General features: G+C 40.1%; 1 protein-coding gene across 20 annotated transcripts in view; it reads right to left on the reverse strand.

Moving 5' to 3' along the window:
• The window catches only part of scrib (scribble planar cell polarity protein), a 79,948-nt gene that overhangs the window by 18,420 nt on the left and 46,591 nt on the right, over positions 1 to 14,937 (reverse strand). For 16 of the 20 annotated variants that reach the window (XM_028433866.1, XM_028433865.1, XM_028433877.1 and 13 more), the window contains exons 16-28: positions 12,900 to 12,962; positions 11,315 to 11,404; positions 11,155 to 11,232; positions 9,805 to 10,122; positions 8,079 to 8,159; positions 6,698 to 6,940; positions 4,560 to 4,670; positions 3,801 to 4,094; positions 3,465 to 3,653; positions 2,789 to 2,908; positions 1,395 to 1,451; positions 842 to 898; positions 503 to 583 (exon numbers count right to left, since the gene is read on the reverse strand). In XM_028433866.1, the coding sequence (XP_028289667.1) occupies positions 503 to 583; positions 842 to 898; positions 1,395 to 1,451; positions 2,789 to 2,908; positions 3,465 to 3,653; positions 3,801 to 4,094; positions 4,560 to 4,670; positions 6,698 to 6,940; positions 8,079 to 8,159; positions 9,805 to 10,122; positions 11,155 to 11,232; positions 11,315 to 11,404; positions 12,900 to 12,962 (1,782 nt within the window). The remainder of the gene's footprint in view (positions 1 to 502; positions 584 to 841; positions 899 to 1,394; positions 1,452 to 2,788; positions 2,909 to 3,464; positions 3,654 to 3,800; positions 4,095 to 4,559; positions 4,671 to 6,697; positions 6,941 to 8,078; positions 8,160 to 9,804; positions 10,123 to 11,154; positions 11,233 to 11,314; positions 11,405 to 12,899; positions 12,963 to 14,937) is intronic. The other 4 variants (XM_028433862.1, XM_028433879.1, XM_028433876.1 and 1 more) reach the window with 2 other exon arrangements.

The following is a 14,937-nucleotide window of genomic DNA, read 5'->3' on the forward strand; positions in this document are numbered from 1 at the left end:
TTTTTCATATTTTTGTCCTTTTATGCAAGTTCTTTTGACACCTTCATCCAATTTTTGTGCTTTCTTTAATTTTTTGGCCACTTTTCATCCAATAAATACCACTTGTTTTCTTTTTCCCCTACATTTAGCCTATTCTTATACCACAATTTGGCCCTTTTTCACTATTGTTTCCCACATTTTGCCCATTGAAGCTACCCTTTGCCATTACATACCACCTGGTTCCTCTTTATTTGTCTTTTTTTGCTCACTCTTGACTGCTTTTGGTCCATTTTAGTCACTTTTCACTTATTTCTTGCCACATTTTTGCCATTTTTGGCCACCTGTTACTGTGTTTGCCTCCACTCGCTCGTCATAAAAAAACAACATAGCTAACCGGAAAGGGCCCATCGTGACAATGCCCGGTATGCCAGATGGCCAGTCCACCACTGGTCCGAACCCTTCATTCATTCATTCACACCTTGTGAACCTTTCAGCCTTTGATTTAAGAGGAAGTGAGACTCACCCTGTTGACCTTCTGCAGACTGGTGGTTGGCAGTGCAGCAAGGGTTTTATAGTCCAGCTTCAGGGGTCCAGAGGAGATGTTCTGAAAATAAAGAAAGACACAGGGATCAGAGGATATCTGGAAAAATGGGTTTCTCAGAATAAACTTGTGGAGACGATCGTCCACGTCTTCCCTTCCTGAGAATGTGATGGAGAAATCTCCACTAAGGAGCACAATATGCTACACAAATAACATGTCTATATGATCACCACGTCCATGATGATAAAGTAGATGCTAATAATAAGGAGAGGTTCTGTGATGGCTGTGAGGTGGTGGAGTTTCCTGTGAGGATCGTCTCACCTCTGTCTCCTCTTCTAGCAGGCGAGTTGCCTCCTCACGCTCCAAGCGCATACGCTCCTTAGCCGAGAGGGAGAGGAGGAGCAGAGGAGAGGAGAGCACACACACACCCAACCAACCACACAAAGTCACACAGTGATGCCATGAGGGGGTGAGAAGGGAGCAGTCGGAAGTGAACAAAGAGATGAAAGAGGAGGAAAATGGCAGCAGAGGAGAATTGGACGGAGGGATGATTTGATGATGATGGTATCACACCAAACATACAAAAAAAAAAAAAATGAGAAAAAAAACACAGAAGAGAAAGAAAGGATAGAATCCATTTACATTAGAAACACACTATTAGGGCAGAAACAGCATGCAAGGTGGGATGTTGAAAGAAAATGTTTTGTAAAAATCAAATACCCACATGGCTTAGAAAGCAGACGCTTCCCTCACAGCTCCATAAAAACTGAGAGACTCTAAACCCTGAAAACTAACAACCCTATCTTTCCTTTTTTGCTTTGCTGTTCATTTGTTGATCTAATGATCAGATAAAACCTTTTTTATCTTCACTTACCACTTTTTCCATTTCTTCACGCTCCCACTGTGAAGTCTCTCTCACCATCTCCGACTCCTGCCGCACAAAAACATTTGAGGCTCTTTAACATCAGCAGAAGTCTGAAAACAGCACCTCCAAGAAACCATTACACTCCCGTGAGTGTCCTGTTAGATGTTCCAGCACAAACAAGCTGTACAGTGAACTGACTGACTGGAAACATCTAAGCAGGACCAAATGAAAACCTGTTTTAGTGCATTCTAGCTTTTTGAATAGAAATGTGTACATGTGGAGTGCGTGACGAGACAGGTCTGAAACGGAGCTTCTGCTCAACACTTCACACCCTGAAGGCCAAATAAACAGGGTGGGAACGGCTGAATAACAGATTGGATGGAGTTTGAGTTAGATCAGACAGAAACTGTGCCAGGTTTTTCTTTTTTAAAAGAAAAGAAAAAGGTGCAGATATGTAAATTAATAATAATAATAATAATAAATAAAACAAATATAAGAACTAGGGGTGTGCATTGCCTGGAATATATATAGCCCAAATTGAATTTTTTCAACACCCCTAATAAGAATTATGTATGCAAATGTATGGTGCATGTTACAATAACTTAATTTGGGGACTCTTGGAAAAGGAAGCAGACAAATGTGCTTAAGAAACATCTGCAAAAAAACAAATCAACAGTAATTGTTTAAAGACTTGTTTGGAGTTAAAGGTGCTACGCTAAATAATTTAGGGATGTCCAATACCACTTTCATCCAACCCTAATTTTTCCAAACAGCTGACATTGTTCTTTCCCAATCAAACTGTCTAGATTGATAAATAATTCTAATTATATTTGGTTGAGTGGTTTCAGAGCATATTTTGGTACAAAAGTACAAACCTCTGTATCGCGTCCAATACCAGATACTGGTGTCGGTATCATAACATCCTCCCCCCCCTTTTTTTTTTTTTTGCAAATTGCGTCATTTATTTATTTTTGCATCATTTAAACACTTGTTTATTTTAAATTGTTTATATTGTATATATTTTAACAGTTCCAATGTCCCTCCTTTACCAGTTTAGTAGGTCTCATTGTCAGGAATAAACTAACAGTAATAATAATAGGACACAACACTTCAATTACATTAACAGGAACTTCCCTTTGTACTTTTTCAAAGAAAAATACTCAATGCCCTGTGGTATCACATTTTATGTGACCATGATTTGTTCTGTGGTTATTTTCATTCCAAGGGCTGTCAATCAAATTCTAATTAAAGTAAGCATGTCAAAGTCAATTCCAATCACATGAACCATAATTCATCAGTCACTGCACTGTGACTTGTAGCTTTTGAGAGGAGTGTTTTCCTGCTGCAAAGAAATATTAATCAATATGAGTCATTGAACCTATGAGCTACTGTGTGACGCTTACCTTCTGCATCATGTCAATCTCCTCTGGACTCAGGTCTTTATCGATCGACGAGATGCTCTCCATACTGTTTTTTCGTACGATGCCAGTTGCAAATGGGTTGGCAATGATACCAGGAGATGCCTGCAGGATTTTCAAAGCATCAAGAAAATTGTAAAAAAAAAAAAAAAAAAAAAACGTACCCAAAACACTCAATAACATTCATAGTAGACATCAAGATATTCTAGTATGGGCTGAGATTTGTGCCAATAGAAACTGAATTTGAAAAGTTGGTCTTGAATTTTAAAGTAACAACTTGAAATTGAATTTACTGTTTTGAAACTGAATTAGTAACTTGTTGTCGTAACTCAACGGGCCGTGAAGGAGTTTTTAAAAGTCATAATCGGGAGTTCCATGAATCAGTAATTGATTGCTCAACCTCGCGGACCGGAAATGTGCGTCTGTGTAGTGAAATTGAATAGTGTGCAGTGAATCTGTATTTGAGAAGCAGAACTACAGTATATAGAATTTTGGAATGTATTTTTTTTCAACAGGAAAAAATACAATCTCAAGTCACTAATTCTTTTTCAAAACAGTAAATTAAATTTCAAGTTATCCAACTATTCAAATTCAGTTTCTAGTGCCACAAATCTCAGCCGATATTCTACATCCAGTTCAAAGACTTATGTTCATGTCTTACCTCGACTGGTGCCACTTTGCGAGCGTCGAACCCATCACACACCAGCATTAGCAGCGAGTCTCCGACAGCCCGGAGCACTCGCACCGCCTCAGTGTGTGTCATCCCCAGCAGGCTGTGGTTGTTCACCTCCAGGATGCGCATGCCAACCTGCAACCGTCCATCCCTCGCTGCTGCTCCACACGAACTCACCTACAGCAGGAAACAAAACAGGTTGAAGCAAACTGCTGTATCATAAACTCTACAAAGAGCAGCTAGTTTGCTTGAAGAGTAATACAATTTCTTTTTACAACCCTTGAGACTTATGCAAAGATGTACTAATAAAGGTCATCTGTGAACCTTAGAGATGAAGATGCCCTCGTCCGTGGGGTCAAAAGGGTTTCCAGCATGACCTTTAGCTCCTCCACGAATGCTGATGCCCAGTTTTTCCCCCGGCTGCTTCTGGATCTCAACGTCCTGCATCCCTGGAGGCGACGGGTCCCTTCGAACCAACATACGGATCTCCTGTTTGTTGGCCAGCAGGGCGCGTACAGCCTCCTGGTGTGTGGCATGTCGCAGGTCGATGGAGTTCACTTCTAATATTCGGTCCCCAACACGAAGTCCGCTCTGACATGCCAGACCATTAGGGATCACCTAAGGAAGGGAGGCAGAGAATGAAACCAGCAAACCTCTCACCAATTCATTAATAAATCAATTAATTATGTTATTATTTAATCCAACCATCTTGTGAAACTACTGAACTACTCGATCTGAACTACAGTGAAAGTAATCTTGTATGCCAGGACTAAAACTAGAGATGCACTGATTGTATCCAATGGCTTTGAATGGTGGTCTGTCATTTCTGTTACATTTTTGAAGAGTAGGCAACCGAAGGACCTATTTTTTCAAATAATGTTTTGAAATGTCAGGTTTATAGACTTTTTTTTGTAATTATTTGCGTCTAATTAATAAACAGAAAAGAAAATCTGTCCTGCGATTCATTGCATTTTGCTTAATTTTTTTTGTGTTCGTGGTATAAGTATCGGTATAGTACTGGCTTGGGAAAAAGTGGCATCGGTGCATCCCATAAAACAAACTGTAAATATGCTACATTTGTACCTTTGAAATGAACACCCCAGGTTCATTGATGCCAAAGGGGTGACTGGCATGGTCGCTGCCTCCTACAATGCTCAGACCCAGAGGACCACCTGACTTCTCCAGGATCACTTCCTGTTAGAGCAGAAGTAAAAGATGCAGAAAAAAAGTATGTTGGTGTGTGTGAAACTGTACCAATAATATTGATAATAACTTACAGCTACATATGTCTAATGGGATCAAACAAACTCGTTTCTACAGTGGATAACACTACTACAGCATGAAGCAGTGGTTCTCAAACTTTATCTGTTGCATGTCCTGAGGTGTATTCTAGAAAGGAGGGTCAACAAACTCTGAGTCTATCCATAAACTCTGGGTATCTGATTCCATTTCAGCTGGTATGAAGTGGGTCAATCAAGCCTGAGTATGTAAACCTTGGGTTACTTACGTACACGAGCGTGATAAAAAGCCATCATTAATTGATCAAAGATCACACAAACTACCATGGCAACCACCCGTAAGAGAGTGATTTATTCACAACGATGGGTGATATAAGCCAGCGTTTGTGGAATATGAGCCTGTTCTAAAGGTGCGTTCACACAGGACTCGTACTTACGGTTTAAATGCTCAACTTACAGAGTTTCTAAAGGATGAGTTCACTCAAAATTAAATTATAATTTAAAAGGTGTATTCAAGGAGTATTCCAATTTCATTTGGCCCCAGTAAGTAAGTTGGGGAAGTGTACACCGTACAGCCCTCCAACTGCAGCGTCTATAAAGACAGCGACGACCGCTTAACGTTGCATCATTTATATTGATTTTTAATCTAATGTAGTCGCCAGAGTCGTCTTGACGTCCAAAAAAGACATCATAAAAAATATGACTGACCTTGGATTCAAACCATCGACCCTACGCTCCCCAAGCACGCTTCCTTACCAGCTGTACCACCACAACTTTCAAACTATGAAGAATATACATCTAGCTGTATTACAGTATGTAATGTGTTAAATGGACATTTTCCCCCTTTACATTTGCTACAGGTTTGTACCCTGGGAACTTTACTACAGACGACAGGAGGCGTTTTAATGCAGATCAACCTGTTAATGTCTTTCCCTAAATGCTCTGCATCCACAATGTTATAAAAAAAAAAACTACCATTTGCAAAACAAAAACGTAAAACGCCAAAATTTGTAACGATGTGAGCGCACGTCTGTGGTGTGGGATGTTACTCATGTGTGTCAGAGAAGACTGTCAAGGTAAATTAAAGTGTTCCTTGAGGAGCGGTATTCATGTGGGCGGAGCCAGGTAGAAGCCCAGGGTTTCTTAGACAAAACCTGCCAGCGAACAGGTTCAGTTTGTGGAGAGTGTTACCATGGTGACATATATCTCGCCTTCAGGAATGGGATACTCAGAGTTTCCCTCATTTGAGCCCGAACATACTCAGAGTAAGAACCGCCATCTTGCTTGCTTATAAATACTCAACTTTCTTTCTAACAAGAGCCCAAATATACATTTGTGATCAACAGTTAACTTCCAATAATGTTTGACGTGAGAATAAATTAGGCCTAATCATTGCCAAAGCAGAGTCACAAACTGGATTATTTAAGAAAATACAACCAATGTTGGTATTGATTAGCGACTTGTTAACTGTACAGTAATACCCCCAGGAATAGGAAAGATGAACTTTAACATGTTTACTTTTACACCAGCTGTATAATTATCAGTCCCCCCCAAAAAAACTTTTTGAAATTCCTTCAAACCAATCATTCAATCTATTAACATAGCCCTGTAAAACTTTGACCCTGTTCAGTCAGCTTTGCTACATGCTAAGCTAACCAAAGTATGTGAGACTAGTCGTTTTGACAACAATCAGTGTCACATTTTAATAGATTATTATTTGACTTTCTTTGATCTTTTTTAAGTTAAAAATAATTGGTTGTTAGATTGGACCCAGAGTTGCACCCCTTACCCCCCACCCCATTTGAGAACCACTGATTTAAAGTCACATTTGAATTAGACCAAGCTTTCATTCATACCATGCACCATCTTCTCTGGAACTGGACAGCGTTAGGAAGAGGGCGGGGCCACATAGACAGGCATTACTACACACTGCTTCAATGAAGCATCTCTTGCATCCTCTATGTTCACCTACACAGGCCTCACCTCGATGGGGTACTCGTCCTCCATCCGACTCAGGTGGTTCCCATAGAGACCGTCTTCATCCTGATCCGGAGAGTCGGAGGGTTCTGGGGGAGGAGGGGAATGGGCTCGTCCCCTGGACTGACCCGGAGACCCCCCGGGTGGGTTCAGGTCTCGCTCCACCAATAGGGTGATGGTGGGGGAGGTGCCGGTAAGCAGAGCTACTGCCTGGTCATGTCTGGCCTCTGTCATGTCTACACCATTGATCTGGATTGAGAATAAAACCAACCACCATGGTTGTGAGACCACCATCATGGTTTCCCATTAGCACAAACACTACAGTATCTGAGGACTCACTCACAACATTACTTAACCTCCTGGAGACAACAACCCATTCTTAATGCTGTGGGTTTTTGAATGCACCATTGTGAGAACTGTTAATATTTGACAAAGACATCAACAGCTGAACAAAACAGATGCTTTTAGAGTGAAAGTGTGGAGTAACAGCAGATGCTGCTTCCTTCAGGGAGGAAAGCTGCAAGCAAGCTGCATTTTTCTTTTTCTCAGATAATTTCTAAAGGGAATCTACAGGATGAATACTTTTTTAAAGGAATCACATCAGCACTTTTATATCTGGCTTTTGTAGACTTGAAACACAAGTTAAGGCATGTAAATCATCCAAATGCTTGATTTAATCATGAAAACCATTTGTTACGAGAGGAATTTTAGTGAAGGGTTGATTTCATGTGCTTTGAAGGGTGAAAAAAGGAGAAGCTTTGACATGCATCTCAAAGGCTGTGACAAGCAGAGGTCAGCACTGGCCCAACAGTAGCAGCTTTTACCAGAGGACACTACCAGCACAATTCACCTCCCCACACCATTACCACAACCAGGCCGGAGAGAGGAGTGAGTGTGAGCATGCAGAAGGACAGAGAGAGGGTGGATGGAGCAGAAGAAACCCAGCAGCAGAGCAGAGACACTCAATAGGGCCACATTAGACGTAGACGCAGGAAGAAAGAGATGAAAACGAGGCAGAGTAGTGCAGTAGCCCCTTAGCAGCAGCAATGGCTAAAAGCTAATTCACTCTATTGATAGAAATAATGAAGAAAGCAAAGCTGCAGGATAATGTTGGCTATTTGTCATTATCTTTTAAGCTCATAAGTATGACATTAGATTTTTATCTGATATAGAAACATGAGTAAGTCTCGTCTAAGTTTGACACAGCAAGACTGGACATGAGACATGAAATCCATGGAATCAAATATTGCCACAAATGACTATTAAATGTTTCCCTGAGGGTGAAACAACCTCATGATAAAAACATTTGAGTTTGTGCTGAATGTGCGTTTGCTCCAACAGCATGAGTTCATGTCCTCCTTGGGTTAGTGCTGGTTGTTGTACTCACAGAGAGGACCCGGTCACCAACACGCAGCGTGCTGTCTCTGTGTGCTGCTCCTCCCTCTGCGATGCGGGAGATGTAAATCCCCTAAAAATCACACAGAAGAAACATTTCATCAGTGGAAAACTCCTCCTTGTTTCAACTTGTTTCATGAGCATTTAAATAGCAGAATGTGTACAGATTATAAAGTAGTTTAAAACGCCCTAAATGTTGGACTCTTTCTGCTCGCAAATTAGATAAAAACTAACTAGGTATAGAATAACATCATGCTTTATTACAATGATGAGCTTTACTGTGACTTTTTAATTTGTTTTAAATGTGTTTGAAGGGTAGTAAAATCTAAAATTTAACTGAAATTAAAATCAGAAATGATGTACATGCACTTAAAATGTAGAAACAGCATATGTATGAGTAATAACTATCAAACAAACGGCCAGTTTTACCTTCTGTGATTATATTTTACTTTTTAAGATGCATTTTTCCAGTGCACTCTGTACAAATTTAGACAGTGTTTGTCACTGGCTGGTGCAACCAGATGCAACGCTGTGTGTCAGTTTGAGTGAAGGAGTGACTAGTCTCTAAAGTGCGACATCCCATAATGAGAATGATACATGATAATTTCCCATCAATGGATTTGTTATCACACCTCTAACAAACAGCAGATCAACAGAGTCTGAGAAACTAATCCCACTAAAGGTATCACCCCTGGGATCCTCTGACCCTTTTCTGCTTAGACACCAGCCGTGTCCCGAAAACACCACACGTGAACGCATGCAAGAGTCAAATCTAGAGCACCACCATCCTAGTTTAACCACCAACCGGGTGAGAAGCTGCATCCACTTCAAACAGGAGGAGGACTTAAAATCTGACCCGTTTACCGTAAATCAGAACTTTGAGTCCTTTCCTCATTGGGGGGCTTCCTTAGCTGCAGTTAAGCAATGCTGGAGCCCCAGTGTTCTCCTCACCCTGGTCAGCTACAGCAGACCGATCGAGTGTCAAGGCCGGCTATTCATATCTTTGTCTCCATGGTGATGGCTGTAAACTCTGCAGCCAGAATAGACGATGTTAAAGGGCTGAGAGGGTTCCTGAAAACACGTTATGACTTCCCCGTCAAACATTTCGACCACACCTACACCTGCTAATGGCCATGTTGTTAATGTGCAGCTGGAGATCAGCTTTAGTACTAATATTCTGTGATATATTGCAATATTTTACCACGCGATTATGGTATTGATCCAAAAAATGTCCAAATTGTTTTTTTTAAATCATGTTTTTTAACGAAAAAAACATTTAATTGCGCTAACGTATGCATAGCACGTAATCCGGTCCCTAGGTATCAGTGAACCACATCAGACCTAATTAAACTACTTCACTCCTCAATGCATCTTAGCTTGGAAGTTGATTGCACTTTATTTTCATAAAGCATACTGGGCACTTTTAGAGATATATGTGGTTACCTTTTTTTTTTTTAAAGAATTTAAGAACTTAACAGAATCAGAATCTTTTGTTGAAGCAAAAGTTCAACTTTTTCAAAAAATTTAATTTGACAGTTTGATAAACATGCTGTTTTGATATTGGTACTTGAATTACAGTTAAACACCATTTAATTGTTCTTGCAAGTTGAAAAAAATGAAATAAATTGCAATTTATTATATATATACAATCGTATATATATCAGTATATGACTGATCTTTAATTATTTGTAATTTTCGATCACAATACATCATCTCACCGTGTCTCCTGTGCGGTACACTGTGGAGCCCTTCCCCCCTGCAATGCTAAACCCAAGGCCCTTGTCGTTGCGATACAGGCAGGTGGAGAAGCGCTGACGGGGTACGCTGGGACTACTCTCCAAGTTAAAGGCCAAACCGCTGCTCCGCCTCTCCCGTGGGAAGTAGTCGTCCTCAGGTCTCAGTGGCGTGGTGGTGATGGCGTTCTCTGGCTCCACCATACGCTCCCGCAGCACCGTCATGGAAACTGAAGCACCAGAGCTACGAAGTGCCTCCACCGCTGTGTGGTGCTCTGCTTCGTGGAGGTCCACTCCATTTACCTGAGACCAAATATTGACAGTTTTCAAGCCCTGCCCAGCTTTTTAAGAGCAAGATAAATAGTACGAGTGTAAGCACAGGCTGTGTTCAAAATCCCATACGAACGTACCATACACTACACACTCAATGAGTATATACTGTCAACTATATACTATAAGTATGGTTAGGAAGACTAGGATTATGACTGTTCCCACTGAAGTATACTTCCAGTTGTCCCAAGATGCATTTCGAATCTACAACGACAAAAACCGAAAGCACACTGAGGCTAAATATCACTGTTGATTCACCACCTTTGAAAGTCCTGGAAGCATTTTAAGTGAGAAAGTGACCAAGTAGAATATCAACAGGTGGTCATTAGATCCATAAAAATCACGGAAACACATTACATGCTAACATTTCGGAGATTTTCGGAGACCTGTCATTGTGCTACTGACAAAACTTCTGCAAACTTCAAAACAAGAGCCCTATTTACAAAAGTGTTAAAAAGCTAATGAAAGACAAGAAGTGATGCTTTTGTTTTGAAAAGGGGGTGTTTGATTTTTAGCTTGAAGCTAGTCCCAAGACAATTTTACGTTCTGCTCGCATTGCATCATGGGACAGTAGACATTGCACTCTTGCCTTAAAACAGTTGACTTCCCCACCCCTTTGCTACCCTGTCTCCCTCTTCCCTGTTCCCTTCCCCCTTACCTAGGTGTAACACTGCCCTCTCTTTTTATATCCTCCCTTAGGGAGGGCTGGTGGTCACAATTATGCAACAAAATACATTCATTTATTTAATTGCAATAACAAAACATGCATTGCTGTCGTAAAAAGGTTGCATTTCAAGTAGTGTTGACCTTCGACAGCATGTGCAGAGGAAGCAAGAAAAAGACAAAAAGACTATGAGTAGTGTGCCCACCGTGCATACATAAGGAAATATAGTATACATCTGGATATTTCTTGCGTACTTAATCTTGAACGCACTACGTACTCATTTTGATGTCAGAGTACATTAGTATGCCATTTCGAACACAGCCACACTGAAGTGTCCCTACCTCTAATAGTTTGTCTCCCACTTTAATCCCTGCTCTGGCTGCAGGACCTTCTTCAGATACTCTGGAGATGAAGATTCCCTGAACATGGAGCCAAAAGACAATTATAAATACTCACTTATCGAACTTCCTCCACCTTGTGCTTTCTAGGTGCCCGACTAACCTCATCATCTCCCTTGTAAGGCGTGGATCCTTTCCCACCAGCGATGCTGATACCCAGTCCCCCTGTTTGTCGCAGGATGGTGAGGGTGTGCTGCGAGTTTAAAGGTAGGGTGTGAACAGCAAATCTATAAAGCACCACTCATCTCAGGACCAAGCACAAAACCAGCTGAACCGACAACTAAAAAAAAAAAAAACTATTTTTCTATTCCTGCATGATGATAGTTTTGAGTGAGCTTCTTCCCTCTGCCACTAGGTGGCTCTACTGAGTTTAGAAAGAAAGAAACTGAAATAGTCAGGTTTCTGACTGCAGTTTTCTTTGTATTTATCTAAAGTGTAAAACTATATTGCACACTATTTGGTATTGAGTAGAGAAACATAAACACACCAAACAACTAAACTAAACCAAAAATGTTTTAATGTGATTCTGTAATTTTGCAAGCCATGCAAAACAAGCAAAGGATGGAGAGTCAGTAGTTGTTTTTTCTTTGTTTTTTAATGCAGGGGACCTGATGTGCTTTGATTTATAACTACAGTTATCATTCATTAAATCATGTAGTGTCAAAAAATATAATTTTCTGTGCAAAAAATTTTTTTTTTTTTCTTTTATGTGAAATGTGAAAATCTACAAATAAAGTTTTACAGAGTTTTGTGCAACTATTGAGGAGAAACCTCGGGGATTGGACTGTTGACCCAACATTGCTTTTGCTGGTGTAAAATTCCCAATCTATGGATGCTCTAAAGATAATAGACATTGATTATTACCATAACTTTCCCTAAGATAATTTAGAAAAATTACAATTCAAATATAAAAGCAAAGCAAGTCATAATCTGACAATGGTGAAAACAGGTTCTGCTTTTTTTAAATAATGGTAGTGAAAGTATGAAAGATTTCAGATGTTAACTCGTGCAAAAACGAAGAAAATTCAAGTTGGGGAAAAAAAAAAAAATATAAAATATGTCAGAAAACGAGTGTTTTTACGATTAAAAAGTAGTAAAAATGATGGCCCTGCATTCAAAGAGCTTCCTCTTGGTTAAATAACATCACTGAGACCGTCCGTGATGACTGAAGGGAACCTGAGAATGTGGGTAGAGTAGACCTAAGACCAGCTCTTATCTGAGCGCTGATCACATGCCCATTCAGTCAGGGCAGCACAGCGTGGACAGGCATTAAAAGGAGCAAAGCAGCAGAAGCAGAGGAGGAGCAGAAGAGGTGAAGCATGCCAGAACCTGATGCTGGATCCACACATGCAGTATAGCACAGTATGCCATCAGCAGTGTGAAAATACACACATTTCTAGTTATACTTCCTGCTTTGGTTTATGAGAGTTTATATCATCTGAAAAAGCAGTTTAATCCGAGATGCACACTGATGTTTCAGAGTTAGTTCAATCAACAAAATTCTGGGCAAATCCATATTTTATTCCTGCATTGAGGTTCTGCCACACTGACCATCTCATGATGATTCACCCCAGTGAAAGGTTTGGGTTACCCATGGATGTTTGAGGGTATTTGCTCCACTTTAGGATAAATGAGAGGGTGAGTAAAAGACAGCGGGACAGACTGGACGGGAAAGAGTATGTACAGACCTCTTCCTCCTCAATTCGAGCAGGTTCAATCAGCAGATTATTGACTTGATCAAATGACACCCCCTGTTAGGACAGGAACCAGCAAGAAGCATGCGGATTAGTGGGGCTAAATTATAAACTCACACGCTCACGCGCACACACGCACTCTTTACTCACATCAGATTCATTCAACACACCACTGTCTGCTACAGGCTGAGGGACTGTAAAAGTCCACCCAGCAGCAGAAATGACTTCACACTCACTCCCCAGCCACCAGAAGCAAATACAGGCAGGGGTGGAAAGAAGAGATCAAGGAGCTGAGCCACAGTGCAAACACACACACAGTGTAAAGAGTGCTAAAAGAAGGCACAAGCTCATAAACCAGAATAAGCCCCGCCTCCACACACAGAGCCCGCCCACCAGCAGGTTTAACCTCAGACTGTATAAAATGTGAAAAAAAATAAGCTTCAAGTTGTTTTTGTACGGTTAATGATAAACAGAAATGTATAAAAAGGAAAAGATTTTTTTTGGCAATAAATATAAAAATGTTTTTATTACAGCATTGGAATGAAATGCTTTTTTACCAGTAAGTAAATTTTTTGGATCGCTTGTTTGCAGTTTGAGTATTAGATGTAAAAATAATAATTTTCCTGTAAAATTCTGATGTCAAACTGAAGGCCTGGGGGCCAAATCTGGCCCTTTAAAGCATTTAATTCAGCCTGCAGGAGGAAGTAAAAATAACAGGAAAAACATGCAGTGTCAACTGGGTTTCTATTACAGATTTTTGCACAATATTTCTAAATGTCGACAAAGTATAATTGCACTTTGAATGTGTTTCCATTAAAGGTTGTTTCAGGCAGGAGCCGAGTCGCAACTCCCGTGAAATCTTATCCTGCGAGACTTCGCCTCAGGAAGACAAACGCTCCAAACCTCCTTATAACACTCTGTAATCCTTTGTTGTTTCACGCCTAATGTGGTAGTAATATTTTTTGAAGTATAACGCTAAGAAATGTTCTGCCCTCATGTTTCCTCGGAGAGCAGTGGTCATGTGACCAGGTAGGTCACGTCTTGCGACGTGTATTTGCGGAAAAAGTGTTTCCATAGCGCGTTTGCGACACATTTCAATATCAAAACGTCATGTGTAAATTACAAAATAATTCAGTTGTACATATCTCAGGCTTTCCAAATACACATGGATACAAATTCACCATGCTTATATCACATGATGGCAGTCATTTTTTAATCTCAAATTGATGAAAAAAAACTCAATTTTGCTCAAAGTATTTCACATAATTAAACAATTGTTCATAATATCAAGGAAATAAAAGTGAACTTAAGTCTAAGGTCACTTAATGCTTGGATATTGTCGTCTCATATATTTTATATGTGATTTATTACATAGAAATGCTAACTGGGACACATTAATGTTGAAATTGCTCCTTTTCCTGCTAAAATCTGTGGCCCACTTGAGATCAAATGGTCTGTATTTGGCCCCTGAACTAAAATGAGTTTGACACCCCTGATCTCGATGTACATATTATAGTTGTTTGCAAAACCCTTGTGATGGCAAACATAGCATCGTTTCTATTTTAATTTGATAAAAATGTCTAATTTCTACTTTCTGAAAGTACATTCATAAATTTGTATCAACACTAATATATTCCGTTTATTAGACTCAGTGTCTAAGTTAATGGTTTTTAGTGTTTGACTGCATAATGTCTGTGTGAAATCTAAATTGAATCCTAGTAAAAAGAAAGTTTTATGTAGAATATTAACTGATATCACCTCTGAAAATAAGTTTCAATGTCTCTAATGAAACAACCCGACGACACAAATAATAAGGCTCGTTGGATCTCATATTCCAGCTCTGCCAGTACATGTTCTGGTTGGTCGGTGTTCACCACACAAACTGACCCACATCCATAAACACACACAGAACAGATTGGGTGAGTTGATTGCTGAGCAACGTAAAAAACAAAAAGACAATCAGCAATGACAAATCCACATATTTCTTCACATTGCTGAATGATTTCCAAAAGCAGCACTTTAAGAATCATCT

This window comes from Gouania willdenowi, chromosome 20 (assembly GCF_900634775.1).
Source record: "Gouania willdenowi chromosome 20, fGouWil2.1, whole genome shotgun sequence".
Lineage (NCBI taxonomy): Eukaryota > Metazoa > Chordata > Actinopteri > Blenniiformes > Gobiesocidae > Gouania > Gouania willdenowi.